Genomic DNA, 13,870 nt, shown 5'->3' with positions numbered 1-13,870 from the left:
CATCCCCTGTGCCCAATCCATAGGTCACTTGTCATCCCTTGTCTTGCTTGACCTCACAGCAGATTTCGTTCTATTGGTCATGGCCTCCTTCCTTGGTTTCTGAGATGCCACGTGCTTACAGCTCCCTCCCACACTCTGGCTTCTCCTTCTCAGTATCCTTTGGGGTTTCCTGTAAAATGCTATGGTGATCGCTTTGTCCTGCACCCACACCTTCCTCAAGGCTCTACATCGCCCAGAACCTGCTAACTGAACAGCTAACATGACCCTGTGCCTCTGGTCATGACTGACTGGACCAGAGGGCACTTCAGATCCAAACCTTGTTAATCACGTGTTCCTTCCGGGCTGGAATCTGGGTCATGGAGGTTCTAGTCCATCTCTGGTTTCTTGTCCTGAGAAGGCAAGTTAGCATGAAGGTGGGCTGGCCCAGGTAAAAGTAGAGCAGAGAAAATCAGTTGCAGAGAAAGAATGAAGCAGGTGCACAGAGGGGGGAAAAAAAAGACATAAACAGATAAACAAATGGTGAGACCATTTGCATTTATTCTTTTTTTTTAAATTTATTTTTGGCTGCTTTGGGTCTTTGTTGCTGCGTGCGGGCTTTCTCTAGTTGTGGCGAGCAGGGAATACTCATCATTGCGATGTGCGGGCTTCCCATTGCGGTAGCTTCTCTTGTTGCGGAGCATGGGTTCTAGGCATGCGGGCTTCAGTAGTTGCAGCATTCAGGCTCAGTAGTTGTGGCACACGGGCTTAGTTGCTCTGCAGCATGTGGGATCTTCCCCGACCAGGGCTCAAACCCATGCCCCCTGCATTGGCAGCCAGATTATTAACCACTGCGCCACCAGGGAAGTCCCTGCGTTGATTCTTAATGGATTCCAGGTCCCAATTCCCTCTCAGCCCTGGATGCACTTTCTGCCCCTGGGTTCTATCAACTATTTTGACTTCTCTGAATAAACTCCTTTTTTTCAAAGATAAACTCAAGTGTTTCTGTTCCTTATAACCAAACAATTCCAAAAGCAATTCCTTTATCAGCTCTTAATGATCATCTCTCAAAACTCTTCCTAGGACCTCTTCCTCTAGGATTCTTTACCAGCACTGTCCAGTGAAAATATAATGCAAGCCACTTGTGTAATTTTAAAATTCCTAGTAACTATTAAAAAGATGAAATTAATTTTAATACTATAGTAATATTTTTATTTAACCCAATATATGTATATATTACCATTTCAACATGTAATCAATAGAAAAGTTATCAATGAGATATTTTCTAGCCTTTAATTCATACTGAGTCTTCAAAATCCATATGTATTTTACCCTAACAGCATATCTCCATTAGGATTAGCTCAGTTCAGGCGCCCAGTAGTAGCTAGTGGCTACCATACTGGACAATTCAGACACACAGCAGGGCTTCAGTTATCAGCCACGGAGCTAATTACTCTCAAGTCTGTATTTAGATATTTGTGAGAGAGTGCTTAATAAACGTGAACTAAATCATATTGCCCCCACGCTTCAATTTTTTGGTAACGTCCCATCGGGATGAAGTCTAAACTCTGTTACAAGGCCCATCATGATCAGGGCCCAACCTGCCCCAATGGCTTCAGTTTTTAATACCCTCTACCTTGCACCCTGAAATCTAGCCTCATTTCACTTCTTTCGGTTCCTAGACTGCAACAGCTCCTCTTATGCCTGCCCCTCATCCCTGCCCGGCACCTGACTTCTCTCCATCCCACCTCCACAACATTTGACTTAGGGTCAGCTGACAATGGGACCACCAATGTCTCCCCTTGGCTTGAGTGGGTCTCAACCTGCAGGGAGAAGAATTGGGTTCAGTGAAGAACACTGGCTCTCTCACCCCATCCCCATCTTTCAGTTGTCCAGAATCCAGGGTGGCTCCCAGGATGTCCTAGCTGTTCCTGTGCTGTATCCAGGGGTTTACTGCAAAGACACACAGGAAGGTAAGGGAAGATGCCCAGGAAAGCAGTTCCTAGTCACATGTTCAGGACTCCTGGTGACCTGGGATGCTGGTGTCAGGTTGTACTGACCGCCCCCGCCATATATGCCATTCCTCTGGCCATTCCCAACTCCCCATCTGGATTCCACCCTCTCTCCTTGTCTGCTTGTTCCTCCACAACTCCAGCTCCTCCCGCTTTCCCTAGTCACTTCTCTCTGTCCCTGAACTGGCTCAGTGAATTGCCACCCAATGTGGAGCACCTCACTTGGGGGGCGTCCTCATACTGAGCCACTTCATGGGTTACTAGACTCATATCCAGCCTTTAAATGGCAGTCTCTGGATTCGTTTCTAACGTATATACTACCCATTGGCCGGAATAGCCAAGCCACAAGGCATAAAGCTCACAGTCTGGCTCCTTGCTCCGAATGTTGTAGACCTGGCGGGCGCTTGGAGTCTGCCAGACCACTCTCCAGGTCAATCATTTCAACTCACACTTAGGGCCTGTGATCTGAGCAAGAGTGTTTTCTTTATCTGTAAATTATTTTATTTGAAAAGTCTCACAAAATAATCAACACCAAAATCACAGGTAGTCACACACCTTAAATCCCACTTATTTAATGGCATAAAATTATACAAAATCTGGATGTCTCAGAAAATCTGGGATATGTGATGGCTGCTAACACAGTAGAAGAAGCAATGGAATCAAGAGGCCTGAGTTCTAGATTTGCTTGCTGTGTGATCCTAGACAAATCCCTTGCCTACTCTGGGCCTCGGTCTCCTCATCTGCACAATAGAAGTTTTCACCTGTGTGATGGGGCTCATCACTAATGGCACGTGGTTCTGTGGCTCTTGGCCAGTCGGAAGCCCTCAGATTTGACCCCTTCTCGGGGAGCGTGGCCAGAACTTAAGTCCACATTCCAGTGAGCACAGGGGAGTCCAACTCTGGGTGTTTAATGACCCAGAATGTCCCTAAAGGATAGTTCCTGGCTCTACAAATCATTTGCCAAGGGAGCAATTCCATCCAGAAACTCTCCATGAGCTGAGAGGCTGGTGGGGAATCCCCTCGCTAACCAGCTAATTCCAGGAGCCAACCACAGTTCAGTCCCTAGAGTTTCCAGTTGAGCCTTTTCCAGACTTAGGCTGCCTTGGAGCTGGTCAGACACTAGGGAGGGAGCTCTTCTCCTGGGCAGGACTGGACACAGGCTCAGAGAAGAAGGGTGCTTGTAGGGGCCCACAATCTCCCCCACTGCACTTGGCACTCCACCCACTCCCCCATAAGGGCACCAAGTCCTGGCAGGAGACTGGCCCCAGAACCCCCAAGCTGTTTGTCCAGCTGTCCTCACATCCCCAGGCCACAAGGTTCTTATATACCTTGGCCTGGAAAATGTTGTCAGGCATCTGGACACCCATGGGGTCCCAGCCCAGAACCAACACAAGGTGGGAGGAGGGAAGCTGGGCTGAGTCTCATACCTCTCTGGGCCTCCCCTATTCTCTTCTGTACATATGAGGTCACATGGTCACCAAGAGCTCTTTAGCTGGGCAGTCCACACCTCCAGAGTACCAGTTAAGAACTTGGTTGGCTTTGAAGTTAGACAGAATAGGTTTGAACTAGCGTAAGACTTTATGTACCCAGGACTTCGATAGACAATATATACTCCCCCAACTTCATACACAAAAGTGTAGTTTGTGTAAACTGTGCGATGCTAACAGAGCATCTTGACTCCTTACAACAGAAGTCAGAAGTCAAACTGCTTCCTCTCAATAAGACTTGGTGATTTGTGCCCAGAAGAATTGAGAAATGCCCCTTCCCTTCACAGCCCTTGGCATCAGCTAATTTGTACAGGGCCTGGCATACCTCCTGTAAAACTATGGAACCCTAATAATCCATTGTGTTCAGACATATGCCAACATCTCTGAAGTGGGCCGGAGGAGCAATCGATGGGTGGCAGATTACAGAGAGGGACAACCAGAGACCGCAAATGGAAACACACCACGAAGGGCAAAAAAGAGTCTAATACGGTAACCCAAGCCCAGCGATCGAGTTAGAACATGGTGGGAAAGGGTGTTGGCCTGGACACAGGGAGACCAGGGTCTTGATTCAGCCACTCCAGTGGCAAAACTGGCTGGGTAGGCGCAGCTAGGGGAAGACTTGCAGCACTTTGGAGCCTGCAAGTCTGTTGTTATTCTGGGGAGGCAGAGGAGTTCTCATGTTCACCTTGCAAACATTTGCCCATTCACATAAGCATGTGGGGATTCTTAGAAATATGTTGGTGGGAGTCATCCATCTGACTGCATCGTCCTTTGCCAAGTAGGTGTGGGATTGATCACTATACAGAAGAAGTTTGAGGACATCTTCTAGGGTAGGGTTTCTTAGCACTATTGACATTTTAGCTCCAGAAAATTCTTGGTTATGGAGGCCTGTCCTGTGCACTGTAGGATGCTGAGTAGCATCCCTGGGACTCTACCCACTAGATGCCAGTGGTACCACCACCCCCAGTGGTGACAACTAAAAATGTCTCCAGATGTCCCCTGGGGAAAAATCTCCCCCAATCGGGAATCACAGTTCTGAGGGTAAGATGTGCCTAGGCACATTTTCTCTCTAAAAATCAGTGTGATAGTGTCACCCTTTTACCAGAAACAAATAATAAGAACAGCTCATGATCACTGAGCCACAGGGCAGGAACCACCTTAAGATCTTTACCTGTATTTGTTCATTTAACCCTCCAACAATCCAATGAGGCATACACAACCGTTATCCCCATCTTGCAAACAAGAACACTGAGATACAGAAAGTTTAGCAACTTGCCCATGGCCAGCAAGTGTGGAGTGAGGATTTGGATCCAAGTAAGCTGACTCCAGAGTCCATGGTTTATATAATATACACTATGCAAAGTAAAAGCAAGAAGCTGTAATCCACTCTGTTGACCTCCCCAACCCATGATCCAACCAATCGGATCCCACAGAAACCCATCCAATCAGAGCTTGGCACTGCCCTGAGCAGGAGTGAACTGGACGCAGGAACCAAACCATTGGGGAAATCAAGCAAATGTCTTAGAGTTGTGGCTAAAAGTAAAATAAGTTCATGGTCATTGGGAAGAAGGAGGAGAAGGAGGAAGAGGAGGAGGGGGAGGGGGAGGGGAGGGGAGGGGAGGGGGAGGGGAGGGGAGGGGAGGGGAGGGGAGGGGAGGGGAGGGGAGGGGGAGGAGGAGAAGAAGAAGAAGGGGAGGGGGAGGGGAGGGGGAGGAGGAGGAGGGGAGGAGAAGGAGGAGAGGGAGAAGAAGAAAAAGGAGAAGGAGAAGGAGAAGAAGAAGAAGAAGGAAAAGGAGAAGGAGAAGAAGAAGAAGAGGAAAAAGGAGGAGGGGAGGGGGAGGGGGAGGAGGGGGAGGAGAAGCTATAGACAGAAGACAAGACAAAGGGAAATTTTGAATGGGGATGAGGAAGAGAGTAAAAGCTGAGATACTGGAAGACTCAGTCTACATCACATAAGATGTTGGTCTTAGGTCCCACTGCTTCAAAAGCAGCCTCTGACCTCTACTGTGTCTTCCAATTGAACAAAGCCGTGGTCCTATAAGATGTAAGCTGTCCCCAGAAGACCAAAGATCGGGGTTGCCAATTTTAGCAAATAGTACAGGATAGTGGGAAGTAGCCGCATAGCACAGGGAGATCAGCTCGGTGCTCTGTGACCGCCTGGAGGGGTGGGGTAGGGAGGGTGGGAGGGAGATGCAAGAGGGAGGGTTTATGGGGATATATGTATACATATAGCTAATTCACTGTGTGATACAGCAGAAACTAACACAACACTGTAAAGCAATTATACTCCAATAAAGATGTTAAGAAAAAAAAAAAAGAATACAGGAAACCCAGTTAAATTTGAATTTCAGATCAATGAATACTTTTTTAGTAGAAGTATGTCCCATGTAAATATTAGGGACATTCTTAACACTAAAGAAAAAAATTTATTTGATGATCTGAAATTCAAATTAACTGGGCAACCTGTATTTTCTCTGGCAACCCCTCCCCAAGACGGTCCCTTTGGATCCTGCCCACTAAAAGGGACAGAAGCCCCACAAGAGGCCAGCACACTTCCCAGAGCCCAATCTCCTCACTAAAAGGAAGACAAAAGGTCCCACACTTTCCCCTCCTGGCCCAGGTGCCCAGTACAATCTGCTCCCATCACCCCCACTTCAGTCCACCCTCTCCTGCCCTTTATACCCACGTGGAGAAATTCCACTGATACAAGGATACTTGGAGGGTTAATCCTTCTGATACCAAGTCACACTTTAACTCATTCCCTCCAGGCCAAGGATTAAATACTGCCCCTGTAGGGGTCAGGGCTACAGCAGACCCTGAAAGCTGAGAAACACCCCACACACTCACACCAAGTGAGGAGAGGCTGCCAAGGAAAGGGAGGGACGGAACAAGGAGAGAGAAGAAAGGAGGGGCTGCCTGGCCGGGCTGCTGTCCCCCCTACAGAGCCAGCTCAGATTCAGTTCCAGGAGCAGCTTGGCTGCGGAAGCAACAGCAGTCCCTCTCCACCAGGGAAGGGCAGCGGGCGGACCGGCACACAGACGGAGGGCCTGGGACTGGAAGTCCTCAGCCCCCAGCCTCTCGGCCAGGCCTGGCCCCATGGCCTTCAATGACCTCCTGCTGCAGGTGGGGGGCGCCGGCCGCTTCCAGCAGATCCAGGTCACTCTGGTGGTCCTCCCCCTGCTCCTGATGGCCTCCCACAACACTCTGCAGAACTTCACCGCCGCTGTCCCCACCCACCACTGCCGCCCGCCTGCCGACACCAACCTCAGCAAGGACGGGGAGCTGGACGCCTGGCTGCCCCGGGACAGGCAGGGGCGGCCTGAGTCCTGCCTCCGCTTCACCTCCCCCCAGCGGGGGCTGCCCTTTCCCAACGGCACAGAGACCAATGGCACGGGGGCCACAGAGCCCTGCACCCACGGCTGGATCTATGACAATAGCACCTTCCCTTCCACCATCGTGATGGAGGTGAGGAGACCTGGGCCCCTCCGTACACCATCCAGAGTGTGCTTTCCCCTCTGACACACACACACACACACACACACACACACACACACACACACAGTCTCAAATTCTCCAGAGGCCAAGATGGGAAAATGGAGAAAGGGGTTCAAGATGGGGGTCTTTGTAGGAAAGGGGGAGGTGGGAGTTGTAGGGGTCAAGAAAAGTCTCTCAGCTCCTGGGGCCAAAGAGAAGAGTCAGGGGAAGAGGGTGACACAGGCCTCAGAGGACCAGCCGGAAGGAGGGCAAGGGGCTGCCCTGCAGCCCAGGCTCGCCTTGGCCTGACCCTTGCCCCCTCTCCCCACAGTGGGACCTCGTGTGTTCTCGTAGGGCCTTACGCCAGCTGGCTCAGTCCTTGTACATGGTAGGGGTGCTTCTCGGAGCCATGATATTCGGGCACCTGGCAGACAGGTCAGTCCTGGGCAGGGCCAAGGAACCGGGCTGGGACTGGGGGCTCCTCAGCTGGGCTTGGGGGGCCTAGGTGGGAGGTTGGCATCACCAGCTGGGGTTCATCTGAGGACCTATAGCACAGCCTCATGATCAGTCAGGGGTCCTGCAAAGACCCCCACCCCAGGGACTCACCCAGGGCAAGCGCCCCTCTTCCAGCTTAGCCTGGCCCTGCTGGTCCTCAGGACCCGTGTTGCAGGTCTTCCTTCCCCCGACAGGCTGGGCCGCCGGAAGGTGCTCATCTTGAACTACCTGCAGACGGCTGTGTCAGGAACCTGCGCCGCCTTTGCTCCCAACTTCCCCGTCTACTGCGCCTTCCGGCTCCTCTCGGGCATGTCGCTGGCTGGCATTTCCCTCAACTGCATGACACTGAGTGAGGGAGGCCGGAAGGGCAGGGCAGGCCCCTACCCACTCCCTTCCGACCACCCAGCCCTGCAGCCCCTTTCCAGCCTCCTCTCCCAGCCCACCCCTCCTGCACTCAGCCTGTCCTGCCCTTCCAGCCAACATAACAGCCTTTTTCCCGGGGCTCACACCTTCCTGACCTCTCATTTAAACATGTGATTGCAAAGTCCATTGTTAGGGCCAGGTAATTCCCATCAATGACTGAAGCAGACAACAGGCCCTAGGCAGCGGTGAGGACTGTCTCTGAAAGATAGTCACATCCCTCCAGAGGGGCCACAGCCACTCAGCTCCTCCAGCCAAGAAGTCTCGGGGCTGTCAGATCTTCCCCCACCCTTTTTTATCAGTGTAAAATATCCCAATTTTTTTTAACATTTGTAATTAATTCTCATATTTTTAACATAGGGCAAGCCAGCATCATATAGACCAAACACATTTATGGACTGAGCATGGCCTATCCATGAGTCATCAGTGTGCCTCCTTGGATAAGTCACCCGCCTTCTCCCTGTTTCTCAGATGAGGAACCTGAGGCTGGGGAGAAGGGAAAGGATTTACCCAAGCCCAGAGGGGAATCTAAGGATTTGGGATTCTCCAGACTAGGGCTGGGGCAGGACACCTAGAGAATCCAGTCCCAAAGGCCAATCTAAGTCTTCAAGCCACTGCCCCAGCTGCCAAATCAGGAGCCCACAAGGAACGAAACTGGACCTCTTCAGACAGAAGCAGAGAGGTGGTCCCACTCCCACCTCAATTCTCCAGAGGAGAGGAAAGCTACTGTCTCCTCTGCGTTGCTCTGGCCACTGAGGCTGAAATCCAGCCCAGACTGAGAAGGACCAGAGGGGCGGGTGCTGTTGAGGATGGAATGAATGGTCAGAGATGCTCTGAAGGGAAAGAGGACCCCGGCCAGGACAGTAGGTTGGAGAGGAGCAAAAACACACAGCAGGGGAGTGGAGGGGACAAGTCCTGGGAATTCCAAACCTCCCTCCCGTCCCCACCTCCATCACAAGCCCGCCACTCCCCCGCCCATGGCCCCCAACCTCGTTTGATGTATCTTCCACTGAGCTTTGGGACAGACCAAGGTTTGAACAGAGAGAGGGGTCTTGGCGGGCTCCACGGGTCTCCACCCACCTGGCACCCAGTAAGTTCCACCACTCTGTTCTAACCCTCTTTTCAGATGTGGAGTGGATGCCCGTCCACACGCGGGCCTGCGTGGGCGCCCTGATTGGCTATGTCTACAGCCTGGGCCAGTTCGTCCTGGCTGCTGTGGCCTATGCTGTGCCCCACTGGCGCTACCTGCAGCTGCTGGTCTCCGGGCCCTTTTTTGCCTTCTGCATCTACTCCTGGTGCGTGGGGCCCAGAGGGATGCGCGGGACAAGACTTCCCCCAGGTGTCGCCCGCAGAATCAGAGAAGGTCAAACCCAGGCCAGTGACTCAGTGCGACCAATGGGGAAACTGAGGCTCTGGGGGGAAGGACTTGCCCCAGGGTGTCTGGTTCTCTGGCTTCCCCAGCTGCCCCCAGCTCTCCAGCCTACCTGCCCTGCTCCCTATACCCAGCACCCAAGGGCTGAACTCCCGTGTTGGGGAATAAGTCATCACCAAGTTGGGCACTGCCTTATGGTCCTAGAGATTGGGGTGTGGCAAAGTCCTGGGTTCCCAATCTTACATAAAGTCCCACTGCAGACCTCTGGAAAGCCCATGCCCTACCTCCAGCCCCAGTGACTGGAACTGAAGCCACGCCAACACCCACGCTCACCCCTGCTCCCAGGTTCTTCATCGAGTCGGCCCGCTGGTACTCCTCCTCTGGGAGGCTGGACCTCACCCTGAAGGCCCTGCAAAGAGTGGCCTGGATCAATGGGAAGCGGGAAGAGGGGGCCAATCTAAGTATGGAGGTGAGACCCCTGAGACCTCCCATGACACCGCACCAGGGCTCCATCCCTAAACCCAGGACTCACAGGGCTTCTCTGAGTGAGGAGCTAGGCTGGGAGGAGCTCCTATGGAAGTCCAAGCCCTGAGCCCGGTCCATCCCGGCAGGTGCTCCGGGCCAGTCTGCAGAAGGAGCTGACCCTGGGCAAGGGCCAGGCCTCGGCCGTGGAGCTGCTGCGCTGTCCTGCCCTTCGCCGCCTCTTCCTCTGCCTCTCCATGCTGTGGTAGGCCCAGACAGACAGACTGATGGACAGACAGACAAACCAAGAGACTAAAGACTGGTTGGGGAAGGAGTGGACGCAGGGGATGGAAGAAGGGAGACAAGAGGGAGGAAGTCTGCAGACCAGCTATGAGAGGCAGGAATCTCCCACCAGAGAGAGTCTTAAAGAACCAGATGACCTCCAGCCTCAGTTTGCCTCCAATCCCCAAACTGGGCATCAATCTCTCCATATTCTTCTCCTTTTATCAGCTCTGTTCCAATATGGAAACACTTCATCGGTACTGATGGCCCGCAGAGTCAACAGAATTACATCACAAAGGCAGAGACAAGGATGGCTTGCAAAACATTGAGAGACATCACTGGCCTTGTGGTGCCTGCCAGAAACACAGGCACAGGCAAAACTCGTCTCTGAAAGTACACTCTGGCCAGGGTTGAGACCAGCCAAAAATCTTCCTTTCCCACTGCAACATCACCCGTTACCCCTCTTACGTGCTACTCTCCCAACCCCATCATCATAGCAATCCCATGACAATTAAGAGAAACATGGTCAGAAGGAACAATCCTGCCAATGAATTCTTTGCTTCCAATTTGGGCTTTACTCCAGGTTGTGGGTTCTGTCCGACAACCTGAGCTTTATATTCTGGGCTCTTGACATCTTAAGAAGCACAACCACAATCCCAGGACCACGGACAGGTCCTGGAACACTCTGGCCTCTCCCAACACCTTGGCCCTAAATACATGGCTTTGGATATCCACTTGTCCTCCCTCAGTCCAGTATCAATAGATAAAATAAAGACTAAAACTGTGTAAATCCTACATGGCAACTAAGTGAAAATTCCCTAATACACTGGGGACACGATCAGAAGACTGAGAAATCTGGGGTATTGGAGGACTACCCCAATACTTAAAGTGCATACTAAATGACAGAAGAAACATTAGGCAAGGTAGATTCCAGGTTCTTAAACAGGGTAACCTGTGCAGCTCACCCCTGTTCTGGACGAGCACTCCCCTGTCTTTAATCTTCCTAACAAACTCCATACCCCTTATCCCTCCCCACCAGGTTTGCCACTAGCTTTGCCTACTATGGGCTGGTCATGGACCTGCAGGGTTTTGGGGTCAGCATCTACCTAATCCAGGTGATCTTTGGTGCTGTGGACCTGCCTGCCAAGCTTGTGGGCTTCCTTGTCATCAACTCTATGGGCCGCCGGCCTGCCCAGATGGCCTCACTGCTGCTGGCAGGCGTCTGCATCCTGATCAATGGGGTGGTACCCCAGGGTGAGCACCCGTGGACATCTTGGCCCCTCATCCTTGGCCACACCCCCAGACATGACCCAACTTCTCAGCCCGCACTCCCGAGATCTGCTGACCCCCTCTCTTCTCTCTAGATCAGTCCATTGTCCGAACCTCCCTTGCTGTGCTGGGGAAGGGCTGCCTGGCTGCCTCCTTCAACTGCATCTTCCTGTACACTGGGGAGCTGTACCCCACAGTGATCCGGTGAGTGGGAGCTTAATGGGAGGGGCCTGGGGACAAGACATTCCCCCGCACACAGGTCAGACCCAGAGCACAGTCCAGTATGCCCCAGCCCAAGGCCCCCTCCCAGCACCTAACAGTGAAAGGTCTATATCAGCCGCTCAGTACACACCTAGGCTGCCCACTAACCTCTTACCTGACATGAGGGGAAGATTTGAGCCACCAACTGGGACAGGGTTGGAGGCCAAGAAGACACATCTCAGAGGCAGTTAATTGAAGTCCCCTCCTTGATCTCCAAAGCACAAGTTAGAAGCTGCCACAAAATCTAAATTCCATCTTTAACCAAGTAGTATGTCTAAAACCAAAGACCACAAACATGAAAGTAATTTTTTATCACAGAGCAACCACTTAATAACGGTGGTTCTGGGAGTTGTATGGATAAACACAGCACTGCTTTTTTGAATGCCAAGGTTGCAGGGAGGGGGTATTTTTGCATTAAGACACCAGAAACACATATCTATTTTAAGAATGGGATGCAAAACAACAACAACAAAAAATAGAATGGGGTGCAAAATTCATATGAGCTGTCAAAGAAATGCCAGGCTTCCCTAGGCTACTTGGAATGAGAACCGCAAGGGGTCATGGTTACTGTCCTGTACCTTCAAAGGATTTCAGCTGAAAGAACAATAGTATAAAGTAGTGCTATGTGTCAGGCACTGTCAAACTGCTTACAAATATCAATTCTTTTGGTCCTCATAACAAGCTTATGAGGTAGGTACTATGATAATTCCCATTTTCCAAATGAGAAAACTGAGCCACAGAGAGGTTAAGTGCCTTGCCCAAGGTCACACAGCTTATAAGTCAGGAAGCTTAGATTTGAAAGCAAGCAGTTTATCTCCCTAGTCAAAGTTTTTAACCTCTGTTCTCATAGAGAATGTTCTTAACGTGCAGAGTCCAGGTCCCTTCCCCTGGGGATTCTAATCCAACAGGTCTGTGTGGAACTGGGGCAACTGTAAATCAAATCCCTCAGGTGATCTGAGAACAACTGGCCGAACTAAGCTAACTCAACAGTTCAGGAAACTGTCCAGACAGGGCAAGAGACTTGCCCAAGGTCACAGAGCAAGTTAAAGGCAGAGGCAAAATTCAATCCCCTGATTCTCTGCTCAGAGCCTTTCCCAACCTGTTTTGGTTTTTTTTTTTTTTTAATCTCCAAAATAAATGCAAATTGGTTAGCTAATCAAATGGGGAACAGAGCAGGCACCAGTGGGTCTCCCGGGGCTGGGCCCGAGCTGCCCTGGCCCCAAATTCAGCCAGAACCTCAGCTTTCATGCAGAACTCTAACCGGCACCCACCCCCCTGGGTCCCGCAGGCAGACAGGCTTGGGAATGGGCAGCACTCTGGCCCGAGTGGGCAGCATTGTGAGCCCACTGGTGAGCATGACCGCCGAGATCTACCCCTCCGTGCCTCTCTTTATCTACGGCGCTGTCCCCGTGGCCGCCAGCGCTGCCACTGCCTTCCTGCCGGAGACCCTGGGCCAGCCCCTGCCAGACACGGTGCAGGACATGGAAGACAGGTGGGCCTCCACCCAGAGACAGCAGGGACTCTCCCCGGGTCACACATCCAGGCTGGGGTGGCATTAAGACTCAAACCCAGGCCTCCTCTTCCAGGCCAGGGCTCTTTGTCCCTGTGTCCCCAATAGGCTGAGAGTCTCCTGGAGTCCTTCCTGGGGCTCGCGGCTCCAGGGAGTGGTAGATGCTTGGGGCAGAGAGCTGGTAGCTGGGCACAGCTGAATGGAGAGCCCCCTGGGAGCCCCAGGCTGGCCTGGGGGCTGCATACCGAGGGCACCACTCTCCTGCCCACCCACCCACCCCGACCTGCCACAGGAGGAGAGGGAAGAGGAGGCAGCAGCGACAGGAGCGAAAGCAGATGGTCCCGCTCCAGGCCTCAGCACAAGCGAAGGACGGACTCTGAGCGCTGAAAAGGAGTCTTACAGAGCCCTAAAGGAAGACAGGATCCTACAGGTCCTGGGCCACTCGCAGGAGAAGGGGGAAGGGGGAATGATGGCCCAAGTGCTGGGGCTATGGTTCAGGGAGCACTCCCCAGGGGTCCCCCTCTCTGAACAGACACCACGAAGACCGCATATTAAAAGGTTTGTGTGCAGCACCTCCCTTTGTCTCTCCTGTCTCAAAAGTAACAGCCACTCCGCTTCAGCCAGCTTCCAGTCCAAAAGAGCATACAATCCGGTCCCCCCACCCTCAATCCCCAGGACTTTACAAACCATCCCAGGCAACTGGAGAAGAACCTCTTACCTCGGCCCCCTCCCCTGGCCCTGCTTTCCTCCCTCTTCCCTCCTTCCTTCTCTAACCTATCTAATTATTGCTATTTCTGAGTTTTAAATCCCTTACACTCCACCCCTTCCCTATCAGGCTGGAAACTGACAA

The 13,870-nt window shown here is 52.1% G+C and overlaps 1 protein-coding gene across 1 annotated transcript; it reads left to right on the top strand.

Moving 5' to 3' along the window:
• Positions 1 to 6,571: 6,571 nt before the first annotated feature.
• LOC309826389 (solute carrier family 22 member 6) lies at positions 6,572 to 13,400 on the top strand (the record flags this gene model as incomplete). The annotated part of the gene is made up of 10 exons (XM_082660512.1): positions 6,572 to 6,940; positions 7,281 to 7,384; positions 7,639 to 7,793; positions 8,991 to 9,159; positions 9,582 to 9,705; positions 9,848 to 9,963; positions 11,020 to 11,234; positions 11,345 to 11,453; positions 12,799 to 13,002; positions 13,313 to 13,400. The coding sequence occupies 10 exons, from the start codon at positions 6,572 to 6,574 to the stop codon at positions 13,398 to 13,400; spliced, it is 1,653 nt and encodes a 550-aa protein (XP_082516638.1).
• Between the last annotated feature and the right edge of the window lie 470 nt (positions 13,401 to 13,870).

Source organism: Grampus griseus (genome assembly GCF_964374135.1).
Source record: "Grampus griseus genome assembly, chromosome: 8".
Taxonomy (NCBI): domain Eukaryota; kingdom Metazoa; phylum Chordata; class Mammalia; order Artiodactyla; family Delphinidae; genus Grampus; species Grampus griseus.
The sequence above is the reverse complement of the archived record's forward strand: the minus strand, read 5'-3'. Positions and strand labels throughout refer to the sequence as shown.